Source organism: Ammodytes marinus (genome assembly GCF_949987685.1).
Source record: "Ammodytes marinus genome assembly, chromosome: 14".
Classification (NCBI taxonomy): Eukaryota; Metazoa; Chordata; class Actinopteri; order Uranoscopiformes; family Ammodytidae; genus Ammodytes; species Ammodytes marinus.
Genome location: NC_137218.1, coordinates 12,849,447 through 12,870,912, shown reverse-complemented (window position 1 = coordinate 12,870,912; position 21,466 = coordinate 12,849,447). Strand labels below are relative to the sequence as shown.

At 37.7% G+C, this 21,466-nt stretch overlaps 2 protein-coding genes across 2 annotated transcripts; one reads left to right on the top strand and one right to left on the bottom strand.

The window, feature by feature from the left end:
* Positions 1–492: 492 nt before the first annotated feature.
* On the bottom strand, positions 493–20,348 carry LOC307261189 (Golgi SNAP receptor complex member 1-like). The gene is made up of 9 exons (XM_080041669.1): positions 20,285–20,348; positions 19,288–19,390; positions 18,699–18,774; positions 18,302–18,409; positions 18,012–18,103; positions 13,392–13,466; positions 1,475–1,504; positions 1,162–1,244; positions 493–1,003 (listed from the first exon to the last, which is right to left on the bottom strand). The coding sequence occupies exons 1-9, from the start codon at positions 20,325–20,327 to the stop codon at positions 879–881; spliced, it is 735 nt and encodes a 244-aa protein (XP_079897795.1). The 5' UTR covers positions 20,328–20,348; the 3' UTR covers positions 493–878.
* Positions 9,416–11,246, top strand: LOC307260535 (uncharacterized protein; the record flags this gene model as incomplete). Its single annotated transcript, XM_080040807.1, has 6 exons — positions 9,416–9,503; positions 9,887–9,979; positions 10,147–10,245; positions 10,731–10,829; positions 10,974–11,081; positions 11,175–11,246. 5 exons carry the CDS (start codon positions 9,416–9,418, stop codon positions 11,072–11,074), a joined length of 480 nt encoding a protein of 159 aa, XP_079896933.1. The 3' UTR covers positions 11,075–11,081; positions 11,175–11,246.
* Positions 20,349–21,466: the final 1,118 nt, after the last annotated feature.

The following is a 21,466-nucleotide window of genomic DNA, read 5'->3' as shown; positions in this document are numbered from 1 at the left end:
GATGGGATTTGTTGTTAAATACAGCCTCTTGTGGCAAGACAAAAAATAAAAAAGTCTTCAGTGCATCACTAGAGTCTGTAATGATTCTGCCTTGTTTCTCTTAACGTTTGAAACAAAGTAAGGACTGACTCTACTCTCTGTTATTTGGGCACGGGACTTGGGAAGATGTATAAACTGATTTCATACACTGTCACAATGAAGCCCTAACCACAGTCTTAGTGTGATATATTGCTTTGCGTTGCTAATTAAACTGAGCAGATTCCTGATTTGACCCCACTGAACCCCCCAGATCTCTACACCTCACTACGTTTACAATATACTGCAGAGTATGAATGGGGTTTTTGCTCTCCCTGTATGCACCATTTCTTGGCACTCTGATGTTGATGTTTATACATTTATACTGTATGACTGGTTTACTGTGCAATAGTTCTGCATGTCCGAAATAAACTTGAATGAGCATGAAAAACTTGATAGTGAGCTCATCACCTTTATTTAATTTTTTATTACAGGAACTGCCATTACTATATAAAAAAGCATGACATAACATTAACAGCACATAATCCCAGTAAAATACAATTTCATACACTTTTAAAGTGGATATAAGCAGCATATATACATTACCAAATGGAAAAAATCATAATTGAGAAAATAAATAATGTCTTCAATCTGAGAGTTGAAACCCTTTCTAAAGATAGATTTTTATTTTTTAAACAAATGCCTTTCCTAATTCTTCAAACCGTTGTTTTAAGGGATAATATATTACAATAGAAGAAAGACCACATGAAAACATTAAGAAAAGCCTGGCAACACTTAAACTGAACATGAGAATGTTTTGTTCTTAAAGAAAGTAATGACCAGCCGGTCAGTTGACCAGCGAGTCAGTGGAAAGTGTAGAGCAGCAGAAGTATGGTGCAGATGCCGATCACCCCGCCTAGAATTAAAGAGTCCCGCCTCTTGCGCAAATTGATTTTCTGGATGAGGCCATTGATGGCGGGGAAACGATCTGAGGGACGGGGAGGTGTGGTGAAAGAAAATAATTAAGATCCTGCACGGATGCAGCTGGGACAAATTTGTGCAAATGTACTGTACGTGCAAAACTGAGAGAAAGTGAAGAGAAAAAAATAATGAAACCTGATTAAAAGATTTTTTTTTAAAGGATACTGGCCAAAGTTGTGACCCTGGTTTGAATGGACTTCAACATCCCACGCTGAAATGTGATGTTCTCTTTGGTAGCCATGGCGATGCTGGAGGGGGAGAAACCATGAGGGATTTTAGAAGCAGAAAAAGATGCATATAGCTGTCTTCACAGCCAAAAAGTAGTTTGATGCTCTGTTGAGTGTGCCCTGTTTGCTATTGATGAGTGTGTGTGTGTGTGTGTGTGTGTGTGTGTGTGTGTGTGTGTGTGTGTGTGTGTGTGTGTGTGATAAAGGAGAGGGCAGAAGAATTAAAGGAGCACTAAAGCCTATTACCTTACCTTATTGCGTTGTCAATAAGACTATCTGAGCTGTAAACATAAAATAGAGAGAAGAAGAGAAAGATCAGATCGAGTCAGTTTAAATACTTTCATTTGCAAAGTCTTCTCAGCACCTAAAATCCTTTGAAAAGTAAATCATTAATGAGGATCTGCTTTTCATCATTGAACAACATGAATCTGAAATATTACTAGAGACAGGGAAAGCCAGCGCCATGAAACCGCACAGCTCTTTGGGTCTATTAAAATAAAAGGAGCACTTTCTCTGATCCCTTCCAGACGGGAGAAACAGCTGATTAAAGGAGGATTAATCCGATTGGTCAAATCCAAACCCCATCACAGCAGAAGCTAATTAATCTCTTTTAAATCAACCTTCTCTGAACACTTAGATATTCACATTTCAGGATGTTAACGTGATCCCTGCATCAGTGACTTGTTTCAGCTGCAAATAAGCAAAACTAACACACACAGTTGGACAACATGGAGCCTGAACATGCACGGACGAGGTTTACATCAGCTGCTAATAGCTGCTGAGATAAGTGACGGACCGAGAAATGAAGCGTTCAAGTCCAGAGCTGAGCAGCATTGTGCATCCTGGCTGACTCCACTGGAGACCAAAAATCAATACCGTGCTTTATACATCCTCCATCTATTCGTGCACCTCTCCCACCATCCATCTAATGCAGTCCTCGGCTTTTTCTCTCTGTTCTTCATTAGCTAAGTCCACAGACGAGGTAGCTTCCTGCTTTTATTTATGTTCTTTTTTCCTAAGCATCATCTTCTCCTCAATCTTTATCTTTCAATGTGTTATTTCTTGAACAGATCGATCAATCATTCAAACAAACTGTGCTTGTATGTTTTGTTTTAAATACGACAATATGTAACAAGAAGTGCTTCAATAAAAACAAAGCATATAGACTAACTTTTTTAAACATCACCATTATCTGCTGCCCTCAGGGCTTCAGGAAGGCTGTTCCAGACACGTGGACCATAGTAATAAAAAGAGGCCTCTCACAGTGGGTTAGTGTTCTGACTTTAGGAATAATTAATAGGCCACTACTAGAGGACCTGAGGGTTCCAGAGGGTTCATAGGCTAAAAGCCAATCTGATAAATAGGTAGGACCAAGACCATTAAGAGCTTCATAAACTAATAAAAGGATTTAAAAATCAATCCTGATGTAGACAGGTAGCCACTGCAGATAATTTCAAACGGTGTAATCTGTGCTCTATTTCTGGTCCTAGTCAACACAAATGCAGCTGATTTTTGAGAAATTGTAACTGAGATGTATTCTTTTTAGGGAAAGCAAAAAAGTAGTAGCATTGCAAAAGGCAATCCTGTAGGTAATTAGTCTCTCTGTGTTGCCTCGAGAGAAACGTTCGCACTCAGGAAATGTTATTGAGATAATAAAATGTTGCACATTTTTATTATTTTACTTGTGTTTTTTTCTATTCATATATATATGTGCATTTATGCAGAAATTCATGGACTTTCAGCTGCCGTGCAGTGAAATAAAACATCATGAAAGCCACATTACGCCTCACCTACATTCAAGTAATTGGATAATAGTGGGAAAATGCACGTCCTACATCTCAGAGCCAAGCTGAAGTCTCTAAAGGTTTGTTTGACCAGTCCAAAATCCAAATCTGTTTAGTTCATTATCACAACAGAAGACAAATAGGACCACTAAAAATACCTGCATTTAAAGAACCACTACATTTGTTTGCCCCTATGCTTGGCTTATTCAAATGATTTTTTTTAATATGAAGGTGATGCTGTGACAACCGTTCCATTAATGCCTGTGATCATTTATTTATTAACAGTTCTTCTGAAAATGTGTCGATGTAACTATGTTAAACAAACGCTCGCCCTCTCCTTTTAGATGATGTGGAAACTAGGGCATGAGCTGAATCAATAAAAACCTCTTTGAAACACAGACCAGAATTTCGTCCTCATCCATCCTAGACCTGATCACATACCTGACATCACACAGTAACCTTTCTGCTAATCAAGCTCACAGCACAGGTCACAGGTTTCTTACTGTGTTTTAGGGATAGGAGGATATCATATTTTCTCATGGAAAGCTTTCTTTCACACTAACATACAGTCCTTTATTGATTTCAGGAGATATTTTGAATCACCTCAAGGGGGAGCTGCATCTTTTGTAACCCCCCAAATAAACGAGTAGAATGAAATTAAATAAAAAATAAGATAATTTGATTGTTCCTGTGCACGCGCACACACACACACACACACACACACACACACACACACACACACACACAAAGGATCCTATCAGTTATGCGTACAAAAATGTTGTCTCTTTACTATATGTAAGGTAAAGTGATTCCACTGAGTTTTAAGCCACTTTTAGAAAAATGTTGATGATAATCTGGATAATATCATGTCAATTAATTTGGCCAGGATAATCATTTAATTCAATAATGTATATAAAATATTAATCCAAGTGTCTAAACTGTTAACTTTCTGTGGGGGTCATCCGGAGAGTTTTAGAAAGAAAATCTCTGACCCCTACTCCTTTACAGAGAATATAGAGGAAATGTCTCCCTTGGAAATATCAGCAACATTCATGTTTCTGGAACAAATCGAGGATGCATTGGAGGAAGGAACAACTACACGGTAACAGTTAGGTTACCTTTCTCACATGGCTTGTAAAGTCATTGGTTTATTTTTCGATTCATTACTCAGGTTCATAGATAATTGCATTGCACATATCCGAGAACAATTAACTGCTTTCAATCTCTCATATTGCTGGTATTTCAACAGGACAAACTGCAGCCAAGTCCAACATTGGCAACGTCAGTAATGTTACTGTTGGTAACAACTCAGGGTCAAATGGTTCAGGGAACCGCATCAACATTAGCTGAGGTGAGAAGGAAGCACGCGGAATTGAATGTGTGCTTATGCATATAAAAGGTTTGTGTGTTAATGCATCAGATGTTATTATCTTCATTCTCTCACAGTCTATCTTGTTATCCTTTCTTTCCCCACCTCTTTTTCTCTCTTAGGAAATTGCTCTATAATGGATCATGAACCATTCAGCCTGAAACACTGTCTTACGATGGAAAACATTAACACCAGTTGTTGAATTCATATTCTGAAATGAGCAAAGTCCATTGTGGGTCTGCATATTATATAAGAAATAAAAATGCAAATACAATGAATATGCAGCATAAACAGATGTTCACTTTTTTTTGTCAATTGCAAAGGAAAGACATCAACTTTTTCATTTTAAACCCGGAACCAGAAACATGGAAAGGATAAATTAGAAGTTTGATCAATCAAAATGTCAGATATCAAATCAGAAACAGAAAAATGTCTGTTTAATGAAAGAGCTATAAAGCATTAACTACAGTACAGACAAGACCACAGAGTCTAAGTGCGTCAATGAGGAACCTGCATTCGATTGTATCACAGGCTGAAATACAAACCAGCAATATCCAAAATTAGATTTCCACAGGGTCAGGTTGAACACGGAAGTCATTTAATGCTTGGTCTGTGAGAAATGCCAGACTGAAATGTCTCAAAAACACCTTGACCTTGGCCTGAGCCTTTTACCAACGTGATTTGAGGGATGACAATGTCAGCGCTTCACCAAAGTTGGACCCTAGCACTAAAATTCACAATTGATAGGAAGAGTCTTTTAAAATAATAGGAAGTTAAATTCGAGATAGCCAATTTAAAGAGCTCAATGTTGTCCATCTGTTTCAAAAAACAACCGCAACTTAATCAACTCTCAGGGAAGTTTTGATAATAGTAACATAAATAGGAACTGTAGAGAAGATCACAGAGCTTCTGTCAACTGTGACCTTAAAAACAAGCTTGAATCCTAAATCGGCCAGCTTTGCCTGTTGGTTGGTTTATGTAGTTTCTCTAAAAGACCACAGAGAAAAGATTCAAAACAAAGACAAAAACGTATTTCTAATGCTATTTGTTCCATCTGATTTTTATGAAATGTCTACGCTGCAAGTTTTAGTTAATCGCTAAAAACTCAAACTGAAAGTGAAGCCTCAGGAAAAGTTGAGAACTGAAACTGGTGACTCGAGCTGGTTTTGTGGTTTTAGGTAAGTAGTGATTCTGAAATTGAAAGGAATTGATAATGAACATTTTGCTGATATAACTTTATAGCTTTTGAAATGTTACTGCTAAAATATCACTTAAATAAATTGGCAGATGATAATAAGTCAAATTACACAGACAAAGGCTAAAGAGAGCGCAGGTAACAGGCTAATAGGGTTGTAGAGAAATGCCACCATTTGTGTTCAAATCTGTGATCAAGTCATTTGAATTTAAAGGTGAAGTAAGCGATTTATTTATGTTAATATAAGTGTTAAATCGCTCTTTATTCGTACAGTGATCACTTATATAGTGTGCACGTTTTATAAAGCCGATCTCTCAGTCACTCCCTCTGCATGTATTTGGCAAATAAACTTTTCGGGGATCCCACTACTAATAACTAATCAGAAGAGAGAATGCTACAAACCGGCACCCGTCTCACTGCCGGTGCACGTGCAGAGCGCCAGAGCAACAGATGGGTGAATGTGTATGCGCCTACAATCACGGAGCAGGTAAAAATCCTTCCCAATGTCTGTTTTGATGGTTTTTATCATGTTTTATCGCACTTATGGATCTGAGATGATGCTAGATAACTCGCTGCTTGAAGACCGCAGTGCAATAATGTGGTGACGTAGGGACGAGGGAGGGGACTGCTAACTGCAGTCACTGACAGGAAGTTAGCTAAGCTGACCATTCCGCTTACTGAACCTTTAATAAAAATCTAATAAAATGAAGCTGAAATTGCTTGATGATGAAACCATTTAAAGCACGCCTTGATTATCATCTGAATACATTTAATTGACATTTATTTCAAAATTATAATTGAATTGCTTGCTTAAAGGAATACTTCACCCATACGGAACCAAAGTTCTATCATTATAAAATAACTATTATAATATAAGGAATGAGGTTTTTCTTCCCTCAGTCTTCCCTTAGTCTTACCTTGGCCCAGCTGTCCTGTTAATCCTAACCCTTACTGTGATGTCACAAGAAGGAAACTGCAGGGTTAGACAGTGAGACCATAACACACTCTTTCTGCCTTTTCTCAGGCTAAGATGATCAGATTCTATTTTTTTTTGCACATTTATACTAAATAGGATCTCCGAGTTCAATACACCTTCATATTCCAACCGGTGAAGTAGGCCTTTAAGGTTTATTAAATGGACAACATTTGGTTATTTTCTTTTGTTGCTACACCCATGTCCAAATTGCAATTTAACATATTTTGGTAAAGGTAAACTGAAAGGACACTCATGAAGCCTACTGATTTTTTAGTTTCTGTGAAATAAAATAAAAAAGATGGCAGCAAGCAAATGGATAATGTCTTTACAGTAGTTCAATATAGATTTGGTTTTACAAAGTGAAATCTGTCTAACAACAAGTGAATAAATAATGTGAATAATGTGACTTTGAGTGAGTACAAGTTGGATCCATCAATTGCTCTTCATGAGTCCCTGTAAAATCCACACGCCCCCTTCATAGCCACATGTGAACTTTTCTGTGTACGATTTCAAAAAAGTTAAACCTCCGCTGATGCAGCATTACGTGACAAAATCTTCATATCCTCTTTAGACTATTTGCTGAACTAAGAAAACACCTGTTATCCATATTTAAAAAGTTCCCCTTCCTAAACCCCAAAAGACATGAATACGTACGTGCAGGACACTAATAAAAGCAGAGTTGTATCTCCTCAATTCAACAAGCTAATTTCCCAGCACAGGACGAACAACTGAGACCACTGGTAAGATAAAGAGCACTTGTGTGTCCGTCTCTCTGTGTCATGTCTGGGTCAACTGCTGTCATTTAAATACAATACATTTGACGCCTTGTTTCATTATTTTAAAATGTTTAAGTAAGAAAGCCCAGACACGAGAACCCAAATAGGCTCCAAAATAAGTGTGCAACATTTTAACTGAAACCACTTTTATGACAATCGATGTTTTACTTTTCCCCAGATTTCAGCCTGAACTATGGCGCAAGTTGCAAACACCAAGGACGTCACCATTGGCGACAACAAAGGGAATGTGGGTGCTGAGAATACCGTTGAAGTTAAAGGTAAATATGACCGAAGTATAATTTTCTTTCAGGATGCCATGGCAGTTTTATTAAATCTATTTCTTTCTTGATTACTTTTATAGGAGGTATTGGAAAAGGTGCTTCTTTGAGCAACACCATTGGCATCGATGTCGCGGGCCAAAATACAGGAGACATTGGATCAAAGAACGAATATAAAATACATGGTTAGTTATGAAAAGTAATTTTCAGGTGAATGACACATGTTTAGAAAGCAGCATCTTTATGGCAAAAATCTGAGTTTTATTGTGTATGTTTTTTAATCCTTCTTTCAATCCTCATATTTCAACAGGAGGAATGGCAAAAAATGCAAGTGTCGGCAACACTGCTAATGTAACAGCTGGTGAGAATACAGGAAGCATTGGTTCTAAGAATACAGTTCACATCGGCTGAGGTACGAACAAAGACAGATTGGAAACATAGGGCAGAGTATTAGATGTGTGCATATGACATTCTTACATATGTGTTAATATTTGCTGTGAATAATCATTCTTAAACTATCTAGAGCTGTATAATCAGATTTTTTTAGACTAATCTTTGTATTTTTTCTTCTTTGTCACTCTCTTTTTTTGTCTCTTTTGTTTTAGGAAAACATTCATTAAAACATTTGCTTTACTATGTCAATTGAAATGTTGAAATGGAAATTTCATTCAACAAATAATTCACAAATGTTAATTTCTTGACTTCATATTGGCAAAAAGGATGCAAAATGTAAAAGAAATAAAAGTATAAATGAAGTAAATCTGCAGTATGATTCCTTCTTTGACTCAATATTTATAGCTTTAATTTATTTATTCTTTCGAAGATTAAACCTTCCTGGCCTCTGAGGTATTTTTGGTGTTTTAGAAATGTTCTTCTTACTTCATCAAAACATTGTCCTGAAGTTGTTTCCAATGTTTGTTTTTTTAACACTCTGTGCAAATTGTGCAAATACTACTATTACTACTATAATTTTATTAAAAACTAAACTTCGAACTACTTATTATGCAACCAAAAAAGAGGCTGTACCAGGTATGATTTAGGATTGTCATTATAAAAAGTAAAGATGCTGTTACTGCAGGGCTATGCTGAGCTGATCGAGAATATAGGGTTTCATATTTAAATCAATAAGCAACTTTAAGTGTTTTAATGGTTTTGTTTAGCCAAAGTCAGGCTGCCAAACAGCTGATATTATGGAGGCAGTCACTCTGGGGGAGCTCAGACTATAAGTGTGGGTACATTTCCAATTATCTATGATGCTCCTTTAAAGTACAGCAACAGACGATAAATGTGTAAAGAAAAGATCTACCTTGTTTTTCTAATAAATTAAGATTTCCTCAGGAGAATGTGAGTGTGAGTGTTGTTGCTTATAGACAAGTCAACTCGTAGAAATGAAAACTTCTGTTTAAACATTGGGGAAATGAGTCGCTACGTGCATATGAGCAATTAACCTCAGCTGATGCAGAAGTGCTTAACCTCATGAATAGGAACATTTTTAGTTTTGTCGGACACGAATAGAGAAAAGAAAAGAAGCGAGGAAGTACTCATCATCCCAAAGTCATCAGCACAGGTGCATAAAAGCAGAGTGTTCTCTCCTCAGATCAACAAGCACAGGACAAACTTTTGAAACAAGAGGTAAGATAACAACTGTAGGTTTGTCTGTTTTTTTTGTATTGTTTGGATTGCATTTACATCTCAAACTTTCAAGTGACCCATAACTCATTTTGTAGTCTTAAGGGGAGTTACTTTGTCTGAGAACTTTACTGTTTTACATTCTGTTAAATTTGTGTCTGACTGTGTAGATTTCAGAGTGAACGATGGCACACGAAATTAGTAACACCAAAAACATTGCTGTTGGGACCAACACAGGGGAGATTGGCTCTGATAATGTCATCAGTGTTAGCGGTGAGTTCAACCTCAGCACTCTTGTTTTTTTGGTTGATGATGTCTATTTATTTTTACAGTTGGTTTATACCAGTAATATGCTCTGTTTCAGTTATTTATCTATCACTTACACCAACACATCATCATATGTACCACTCAGCTCCTGAATATTTGGAGTGAGATTAACATCTATATATATATATATATATATATATATATCCTGAATATATATATATATATATATATATATATATATATATATATATATATATATATATATATATATACACATATTGTATCTATATGTATATATATTGTATCTATTTTTGGAGTGAGATTAACATCTATATATATACAGTATATATATATATATTGTATCTATTTATGGGTTTTGTCTTTAACAGGAGGAAACACTTTCAAAATTGGCAATATAACTAACTTGACAAGTGCTAACAACGAAGGAGACATTGGTGCAAAGAACAGCTGCAATGTGAGCGGTGAGTGAGAGCGTCTTGTATTGTTGGGAAGTAAATAGAAAGCGGTCCTTTCATGATTCCAGATTTGTAACCTGTGTAATAAGACTAAAATCTGGACGCTTAAAATGAGAGTGAGAATAACAGTTAATGCGAATGTATTCTATTGATCATTCTTTGTACTTCAACAGGAGGAGAAGGAGTCAAAATGGGTATCGGCAACATAAGCAACATGGCTGCTGGAAACAACTCAGGAGACATTGGCGCAGGGAACAACTGCAATGTGAATGGTGAGTTCTCTGTCTCACAGTGAGGACAATGGCAGAAAAAACATTGTTTTAAGCAAATACAAGGGGCTGAATCGAAGGCAGTGTGAAAACTTTATCGTGGTAATATATATTGTAAACTGGATTTGAAACTGGTACCTTCAATTTGTTTTCAACATTTCTGTACTACACATTCTTTTTATCTTTTCGGCCAACATAATGCAACAAAACCAATATTTTCTGCAGTATGTTACTTTTTTACCTAAACAATTTTACAGCTTGACTGCAGCAAATGTTGATCCAGGTTTGATTTGTTTTTTGGCCAAACAATCCAGTTATTCTATTAACCCCACCTGAACCAACACAATCTCAATTAAATCAATGAGGTGGGCTGTATTTTCTCCCATGCAGTACTAGATAATAGAAGATACCCTATATATTATATACAGTACATGATTAATACTATGAGTAAATCTGTTCTCTGTTTATTATTCTTTGTATTTCAATAGGAGGAGAAGGAGTCAAAATAGCTATTGGAAACATCGGTAACATGAAAGTTGGACACAATTTAGGAGACATTGGCGCAGGGAACAACTGCAATGTGAACGGTGGGTCCCGTGCCTTGGCTGGCAATGTTCTTTTTGCACTCGGATGATTCCTGTACGAGACAATAATATGTACTTGGCAGATCTATGACCGATAAATCCGCTTTTTTGATTTACTTCCATTTATTATTCTCTGTAAATCAACAGGAGGAAAAGGAGTTGAAATAAATATCGGCAACGCAAAAAATGCAGGGATTGGATACAACACAGGAGGCTTCGGTGTAGGAAACAATGTAAACATGAACTAATATGAGGGTGAGCTTCAGTGTTGACACAGTTTACATCTGTTCAAGTGCAACTTTTGTGTTAAAAATCCTTGTGTAACAGAATGTCTCTGTGTTTCTCCAGGAAATCCCTGTCCAATTTATCATGGAGCAGAGCGCTATACGACATAAACTGTATCACGGAAAAGTCTGAAACAACAGAGTTATAAATGCTAATGTTTGACGAAAAATCAGTAGACACTATCAAGATAATAGAAAAAGACTTAATGTTTCTGTTGATAAAATATATTGATTAATGTCTGTCTCCCACAATAAACCTTATTAGAGATAACTGTTTTATTGTCTTTATTGAACTAAAGCTACTCTTTATTGGACAGTTTAACCTATGGCAACCATTAATAATTAGGTAACATGGAATGAAATAAGTAAATCATTTGAACTTATTTCCGTAAATGCAGCACAGGTACTGACATGAACTAAACATAGTTTTATCTATAAAGTCTATATCTGGTATTGCTTAAAATGCCACATCATTAATTATCAAAAGATTTGGGTTTAGGAGAATGTTAACCTGAATAGGAAACTATTTTTCATGAAAGCGAGTATACATGATGTGTGAAAGTTGCTTTCAACGATTGCATTTAATTACACAGTCCAAATCTAAACTCACTGAGCTGCTCAAATTGTGCTTCATTCAATTTGTTTATAAAAGGTGTATAATATAAATGTGTTCAGTATCTCAGCGGATAAGGAGGATAAATCCACACCGAGAACCCAAGTTCTTTCGGTTCTTAGTTCTAACCCCATTATGCCACAGACAATGAGCTTTGCAAGATGCAGAGATTCACTAAACTCTGATGCCATTGTTACCAAAGACTACTGAACAAAACATTCAGTTGGCCTCTTGACGTTGACCCTCGCCAGATAAGGAACAAATGACCAAACAAGAATCATTCCTTCAGTAACTCCATTATTCCATACTCTGTAACACACCACACAACATATTCTTTCAAGAAGATTGCGTCAAGTTAATTTCTGGTGTTGCATTCTACTAGTTTAACTTTCTTTTATATCATATCAATAATCTAGGCTTATAAACGTACTATCTTTATTGTAGCTAGCAAAAAGGCAGTTACTTAGAAGGGGCTTAACAAGGAATCACTGACAAAATGAGAGTGGATAGCAGTTTTAAAATAAATATTTGATATGGAAAAGCTGACCTTCTCCCAAAAACTTTGTATTAATACAGTTGGGAAGTATTGGTTCAAATGGATATTATCACATGTGAGAGGTATTATGACATAGAATAAGAGGATATACCTGTGTGTTCCCTCTTAGTTTTAATTTTATTTCAAGGTAATTGCTAAAATTGGTAACTAGCGTTATCAAATTGAATGGCTACTGTATATGTTGTATTGGGAGCACTTCTTCCCCTATTTCATCTGTGACTGATCTGAATGAGCTAACACTGGACTTCCAGCCATGTTCCCCGGATACTTGTCATAAAGAATTAACCACCCACCTTAATTTACTGAGATTAATACTAACTCTAAATGAACTTTATCTAATTCATGCTGACCAGCTGGGGATATATTGGTTGGTCTCCTTCCCCTCATGGGAATAATGTAATAGTAACCCTTAACATGTGACTAAACAATTGATAAGAGTTGTATGTTGTTACCCCTCTGTGATCTGACTGTTCTATTCTGTTTCTAAAAAGTGTATGTGCTTTTACCCTCCAATAAGCAATGAGTGTCAGAGTATGCATGCTGTTCAGCTTTCTACTCTCTAGAAATTTCTACTCAAATATGTTTTACTCTGCAGACCAAATTTGCAAAAACACAATGGAAACTTGGATGTCTTCTGCTTCAAAACTTTTTTTGACATCACTTCTGCTCTTTTACTTGCATAGTTTGCTAATTGCCCTGTGTTTGAATGCACTCATGAGAAAGTGCATTGTCAGCCACAAGAAAACGTGATTACCAAAATGTCCTTTAAACCTCTTACATGCATACAAGCATGTACACATAACCTAAAACCACTAAAACTTGAGAATTCAGTCATGCTTCACACCAAACTGCCCGCTCAGTCAAATCAAGCATCCTCTTTCACAACTTCCATATTGTAGTTTTGAAACAAAAACTATGTTATTTAGGTTATTTGTATTATAGGCAATACATTAAAAGCTTTTTAAGACATCGTAGGTACTCTGCTTTATGTAAATTCATTGTCTGCTCAGCCTTGTAAGCAGAAAGTATTCCATCCATTGCATGAACACTACTTTCTTGCAGTACTTTGAGTGTTTCTGAGTGATAACTTGTTTTTTTAAGAAATCTCTTACTTTCTCAGATGTTCATGTTCCTTCAGGAAGACTTCCGTCCTTCTATTATTCACTCCTGAGCCGCTCTTGTAGGACCTGATCAAGAAAACAGGAGAAAGGAAACATCACCTGATTGATGAATGATGAACTGGAATTTAAATGACAAATAGTAATAGGATACAGCAAATGAAACAACCATCATTACCACCAGGCAGCCAGACACCTGCATGAAGAAAACTTAATATAAGCCTAAAGGCTGCAGCCATGTTAGGTGTGCTGTGAGGCTGTACTTGATATAAAGCAGGTATATTGCATACCATGTTCACTATCTTAGTTTAGCATGTTAACATGCGCTTATTAGCATTAAACACAAAGAACCAATCTATCCAGTAAGTCTGAATGGTCAAAGAATCACTACGGTCATCAGGCCCGGTTCTAGACAGTTAGATTAGGTTGGGCCTGTAGAAATTTTAGGTGGGCACACTGGGCAGAGAGACCGAAGATGCGAGCGCGCACACAGCGCACAAGCAGAATTATTTTGCCCTTGTAAGATCTCTGCGTCTGCTTTTTGGCACATTTACTGTGAATTATGTGGAACACAATATGCAAATAAACTTTGAGTGTTGCTGTGTGGGAGATTTGATTCTTGCATGTTTTTTTTCCCCAAATGTTTATGAATAACATATAATATACATTATATACAACATAATGTATCTTTTTTTTTTTTAATCGCAGTATTAACTGTAGGCAGCCTGAGCTGATTGAAGAGAAAGCTTTGGGGCTGGGCAACCTGGATGGTGGTAGTCCAGAGCTATATACTATACACACACTATATAGATATATAGTCTTTCCACTATTGCCTCCAATGTCCAGCTGGGTGAAAATAGTAGCCAGCCGAGGTCACGACCCTGCCTTTTTAAAGTGAAATGCATGAATCTGGTGCACTTTGAGAGGAAAACTAAGAGGCTAAATCTGCGGAATTTTGTGTGAACAAATAATTTGGAGACACTGGGTCGGATGAATTAGAAGCTATTGAAGAAAGACACATGGATTTTCCATAGAAATATACATTTGAAATAAAAAATTATGCAGGGTCCTCTGGGATGGGCTTGGTGCTCTTTTTCTTTTAAAGAGGACCTATTATACTACTTTTCTGGTCTTAATTTCTTGTTTTACACTGCTATAGAGCAACCTGACACGAATCACATCACAAAAAACTATGTAGATTTTCGGGAAGCTCTTTCTCTTATTTTGGCGATCCAGCACGTCCTGTCAACACTTGAGTGTGTGTGCTTCGGCAATCTCCGCTCCCTCCGCCTGTGCATCGGCCATCTCCGCTACCCTCCCCCCCCCCTCCTGCAAACCCCACTCCGTTGTGATTGGTTACCTTCCTTCCGGAACACTTTCAGTGGCGGGAAGCGCGAGCATGGACCTATAAGGGCGCGAGGCAGACGCGAACAGGGAAGTGACAGCATTACCATACATGGAAACATCCGCGTGGTGACTTCACGAAGTTACATGCGACGTCACGAAGTTACAAAGGGTAGACCGCTTTGAACACGTGACTTCTCGACTGCCTAGAATAGTGTTTAGTGCTCGGCACAGACACCCCAGACGGTCAGCAGGGAATACGTTGAAATGCATGTAAGTCATTATTTGATAATTTAGTATGGTTAAGCATGACTATGAATCATCTTAACAACGTTTATAGGTCATAAAAGTCAAAAAGCATCATAGGTCCTCTTTAAGGGACATATTTTTCTGTAATATAATTAATTAATTTAAACACAGTGAGAGGAACGAAGCAGAATAACTCTGTTGTCCAGTTATCTTTTTTTCCACAGACGAGGCTGAAATAGGCTATAGACTACAGTATACACAGTGCATGGACAACTGAGGGCAGCCCCATTTTCAAATATTTTTAAATAAACTCAATACACACTGTGCATGCCATGGACTTGAACGTGACGTGATCAGTTAACCTCGGATTACCTCCCAGATGAACTGATTAGATTATTAAACTATTAACTATCTACCAAAACATTGTATTCCTTTTATTGTATGATAATTTACATTTACATAATATGATGTTGATATCAAACACACAAACTAAAAAAAAAAAACTAAATAAAAGATAAAAAAAATTGGGGGGGCCCCCCTGGCAGTCGGGACCCTAAGCAACCGCTCATTTCGCTTATGCCTCGGGCCGGCTCTGCTGACCAGTGACCACTATAAGCGGGTGGGTAACTTGGAGGCAGGCTGTCCTGCCCACCCAATAATACAATTAGAAACAATGCATGGTAATGGTATATTATTTAGTATTAATTAATTGTCTGAATTTTATTTGACATTTTCTTGGGCAGCTAATGAACATCCGATAGTGGGTCTGGACTTCCACCTAAAAATAAATAAATATTTTTTTTTGGATTGGGTGGGCACAGCCCACATTTGGGTGGGCATGGCCCACCCTGGCCCCTGGCTACCGCCGGCCCTGACGGTCATTAGGATTCATCTTTTGGGAATAATTAATGGCTTTGTCAAATTTCATGGCCATGCACTTATTTTAGTCCGCTGCTAGTATGGTTAAAAAATAAAGCAAATTCTTCTGACATGTACACCACTTTAAATTGTTCTGTTAGGCATGTGATTAGACACATGTTTGAGTTTCATTTAAAGACAGCATCTACTGATCTCCATGTTATCATGGAGATCAGTAGATAATCAGTCGGTCCTTGTTGTCTAGGTTGTCTATCAAGGTGCAACACATTCCTTCCCCTGAGGTTCAGTCGTTTCAGTCTGAAAAGGGGTATTTCACTGCCTCCTATTAACTGTTGCCTAGATGCCTGATGATGTACTTCCTGTGTTAAGGCTTTTAAGTGATTAGCTCTGCTTAACCCATAACTCTGTCTGTCCTCCATCTCTTATTTACACCATCCCCTCTATTTGAACTGATCATCAATTCATCATCCATTAGCTCTCTTGCTGCCCCTCTGTCTTTAGCGTTTCCTCCATACCTTTCATCTCCATGGGAAGAATTATTATTTCAAGACAATGTCTTTTTCTCTCTTTCTGTTTGACTGTGTTGTTGTCTATCCATTTATCCGTTTCAGGCGGACCATATGTAACCACTCTCCCTCAGCTACGGCTGAACGAAAAGCCTTGCGGTTTGATTTACTGTAGAAGGCACTTAGGAAGGAATATCCCCAGAGAAAGACAGAGATATAAAGACAGAGAGAGAGAGAGAGAGAGAGAGAGAAAGAGAGAGAGATAGAGAGATGTTGGCTAACAAGAGGAGGTGCCTCTTATTAGGATGAAACATGATAGAAGGAATGGAGACTATTAGAGGGTGATGGGACCCAGCAACACACTGGACATTTCTGCCTCCTCCTGGTTAAAGATAACATAGCATTAGTCCACAGAGGAGGAAAGGGGGGGAGTAGAAGAAGGGGAGGGAAACATGAACATTTTGGAAATGGAAGAAATTAAGGAGGAAGGATTGAATGTGTCAAAATTAAGTAGATTTAATAAACACATTTTTGCAAACCCTTCTTACACCAAAAACACATTATTTGTATAGAAGCCTTTGTACACTAAAGGCATGAAAGACCATTTGCAAAAGATACAGAATAGTCCTTTCAGCCATCTGACTGTCCTATAATAGACAACACCTCATGATGAATATAGACAACTCAGAGTAAAATGTTGCATTTGCTAACAAACTTAAATGTACACTCAACGGCCACTTTATTAGGTACACCTTTTTAATGGCTTATAAAAACAAATAGCTTATCAGCCAATCACATGGCAGAAAAAATGCATTTAGGCATGTAGACGTGGTCAAGACAACATGCTGAAGTCAAACCGAGCATCAGAATGGGGAAGAAAGGGGGTTTAAGTGACTTTGAATGTGGCATGGTTGATGGTGCACGGCAGGATGAATCCATACTTTCATGTTGTTTATGCCAAATTCTGAACCGGTCATCTGCATGTCACAACTGAAGTGAAGTCGAGACTCATCAGACCAGGCAAGATTTTTCCAATCTTCTATTGTCTAATTTGGTGATCCTATGTGAATTGTAACCTCAGTTTTGTGTTCTTCACTGACAGGAGGGGCACCCGGTGGGGTCTTCTGTTGCTGTAGCCCATCTGCTTCAAAGTTGGACGTATTGTGCGTTCAGAGATGTTATTCTGCATACCTTGATTGTAACGCGTGGTTATTTGAGTTACTGTTGCCTTTCTATCACCTCGAACCAGTCTCCCCATCCTCCACTGACCACTGACTTCAACAAGGCATTTTAGTCCACATAAAACTGCTGCTCACTGGATATTTTTCCCTTTTTCGCACCATTCTCTGTAAACCCTAGAGATGGTTGAGCGTGAAAATCCCAGTAGATCAGCAGTTTTTGAAATACTTAGACCAGCCCTTCTGGCACCCTCAACATTGCCATGTTCAAAGTCACTTAAAAACCCTTTCTTCCCCATTCTGTTGCTCAGTTTTAACTTCAATAAGTTGTCCTGTCCAGGTCTACATGCCTAAATGCATTGAGTTTCTGCCATGTGATTGGCTGATTAGTTATCTAATAAAGTGGCCGGTGAGTGTATATTTAAGGTCAAGAGAATGTACTGTATGAAGGTGCTTACTCAATGTCTCTGTGAACAGAGCCTAGTAGGTCCTCTCGCTCTCGCAGGCTGAAGAAGTTGCTTTTGGTTTTGTGGAACTCATGAGTGTAGTCCTACAGGATAAAACATCATAAACCACGGTTAACAAGACATGATGATTCCAGCAGAATGGCATTATAGAAATCCATAAACTCTATCACAATTTCACAAATGTTTCTTCAAACTACGGATAAAATACTCAAAACTACGTTTGTGAAGTGAACACTTTTCACAAGAGAAGAAACACAAGAACAGGATGTAAATGTTTTTACCTGTAAAATGTCTCTGTGTCTCTGTAAGGTGTGCATCAATGCTGCGTTATGAGACGAAGCTCCTGGAGTGTTGATGTATTCTGCCATTTTGTCATTGACTGCTGAAAGCTGCGAAAAAATGATTCAATTTATATCATTAAAAAAACAATAAAAATTATTTGAATATCTTGGCAACAGTAACATTTAAACATGAATATATAAAAATGTGGATAAACCGCAATATTCCACTTTGGTTTGCTGCTCACTTTAACAATGATTACAAATCAATCTCCTTTTGATATTTTTGGCTTCACACCAATTCCACCACCTAGGTTAGAAGCCTCAATAGTTGCAAGAAGGGAAACCTAGTAAATGGCTGTGAACGAACCATTTACTGTATGTGTGATATTTGACTTACATTGGCCAATAGCTGCTCCAGCTCAGTAGTCATGGCCACGAGCATATTGTCATGAGATGAGCCAACAGAATCCGACCTGATTCAGGAATGAGGGAAAAGGGGAAAGGATGCTGAAGTTAAAGTTCAAATGTTGTAATTCCAACCACTTGTTCATTGTTTGAACTACACACTACACTGCGGCCGTGGCTTAGCAGGTAGAGTGTGTGTGTGTGTGTGTGTGTGTGTGTGTGTGTGTGTGTGTGTGTGTGTGTGTGTGTGTGTGTGTGTGTGTGTGTGTGTGTGTGTGTGTGTGTGTGTGTGTGTGTGTGTGCGTGTGTGTGTGTGTGTGTGTGTGTGAATGGGTAAATGAAAAACTATTTTAAGCGTTTTGAAAATAAACACTATATAAGTGCAGGCAATTTAACATTTCATTAGGAATGTAAAGAAAAATGCTTTGGTAAATACAGAGACATGTATCAACAAGGGTAGAGATACAATTTAAATAAAACTGCAATTGAATTTAGAAATTCTGAAATGATTTAATTTGAGCCACACAAATTCATACAGGGATTTGAAATATGAATATAAGATCATTCACATAGCCACTGACCTGCTGCTGCTGCTGCTGCTGCTGTAGCTGGTGCAGAGCTTACTGAAGGAGACCAGCTTGAGGTCCAGCTCATTCTCCAACTGTCTGGCCTGTTTACGCAAATCTGAGTGAAGAAACAGAGAAAGTGTCTCAGTGCAAAGATGTCTAAATGGGAGCAGATCCTCCTTATTTAACCAAAAAGTAACAATCAACTACAATCAGGAATAAATAAATAAAAAACAGGCAGTATAGTAGTAAGCACCAAACAGACACTAAATCATAAAATAAAACACAGACCACAAACTGATTTGGTCCACATCTAAACGACTTCAAGTTTAGCAAAAGGCATAAAATATACAAAGAAAATAAAAGTTGTTTTTAAATGGCCAAAGCATTTAAAGCAAAGCAACCATTTGGTCCACAAAGTTGTACTCTTTGAAGTTAAAGTGGTAATTTTATTTTTATTTGTAGGCTATTTTAGAAGTTCAACACGTATCAATAAAAATGACAATACGTGCAAAAATAGGTATCATGCAAATATATATTTATAAACGCACAAACACACACACACACGCACACGCACACACACACACACACGCACACGCACATGCACACACACACACACACACACACACACACACACACACACACACACACACACACACACACACACACACACACACACAAGGAAAGCAGCTTTAAAATAAATGTCAACTGTAAATTGTCACCCCTGTGCATGGAAGGGTTAAGGTCTCATTGTTATAATAACTAATTCAATGCCTTTTAAGACTTTTTAAGGACCCGTGTGTGTTCAACTTCTCGGCGGTAACGGCTGGCTAGCTAACAGGTAACGACGTTGTAAACAATTAAATATATCTCATATAAAAATATTATCGTAACGTAACATGGAACATATTCAGCGTGTTTGACCCGAATAGGTCTGTGGAATAATAATGATAAAAGATGTATAAGCAAGCAGACATTTGTTTCTAAATTCAGGCGATGTAACATAACTTGCCTTCCCAGTAGTTACCGTTGGTCGCCATGTTTGTTGTTGACATGTCATCATCATCCGTCAAGTAGAAACTACTGTCGTGATTCTAGGTTGTGATTCTTCTTCTTGTTTTACGTCGGTTATAATCCATTTCATTGGTGAACTACCGTCACCTTCTGCTCCGGAGTGGAAATGCGCTCACATATCAAAATATATAAAACAAAGATATACACTAATAGAAAAGTTTAAGAAGTGATTTAAAATAAGTAGCCTAAAAAGGTGGGCCTGTGTCCACCTAACGCCTTTTTCCAGCGTCATTTTAAACCTGCAGTGTGTAGAATTTTGGGTTTTATTTCCTAGCAGATTTTGTAGAAAGTAATTATAATATCCAGAAGTACATTTAATTTAGTGCATAATAGCTGAAAAAAATATTTTGAATTATTTATTTTTCCCTTAGAAAGGGTCTCATATATGTCCATATTTCTGCATATTTTGGACCAAGGCCTAGTGCCGCCATCTTGAAAGTGTCATAGTTGGAATGTCATCAGGTGCATTGTTTAACATTTAGAATTGTTCTTGTCCTTGAAGGCCACTGTAGCTTCTATTATTATTCTAAAGGGTTGGGGTTACCCAGGGAGCGTTGCATTCTAGAACTTTCTTGATGATGTCATACACTGCACCTTTAAGTCACTATTTTCATACAGTTTCGGGTAAACAGAGACGGAAAAAGCAGTTTCTCTTCCGTCTTCTTTGTTGCCAAGGCGACGAGTCCCGACTATCTACTATCTGATTGGCCCTTTGAAAAAAGCGGCGGTGACGTCCCCACCGCCTTTCTGAAAAGTTAAACTTTTTCCAACTGGAAAAGCATAGATATAGAACACATCTATGTGGAAAAGCTCGAAGCGGCCGCACAAAAAGGAATCAATTGAAAAAAGGCGCTTGCGGTGGGAAAAAGGCGTTAGGTGGACACGGGCCCTAATGGATTGTGTGTAGGCCTATGACATGATTTTGCAGATATCCCCCTTTTCCCGAGCCCTGACCTTGGTTTAACAGGCAGGGCTCAATCTGCAGATCTTAATTGCCAACAGTTAACCTCGTCCTAATGTAAAATCCTGATCAATTTAATTCCAGTCAATCGCCCTTATTCTGAGGCTGTGCCAGCTCAAATGTTAAGGAAAAAGTAAACCTTTAACCATAGGGACCTTT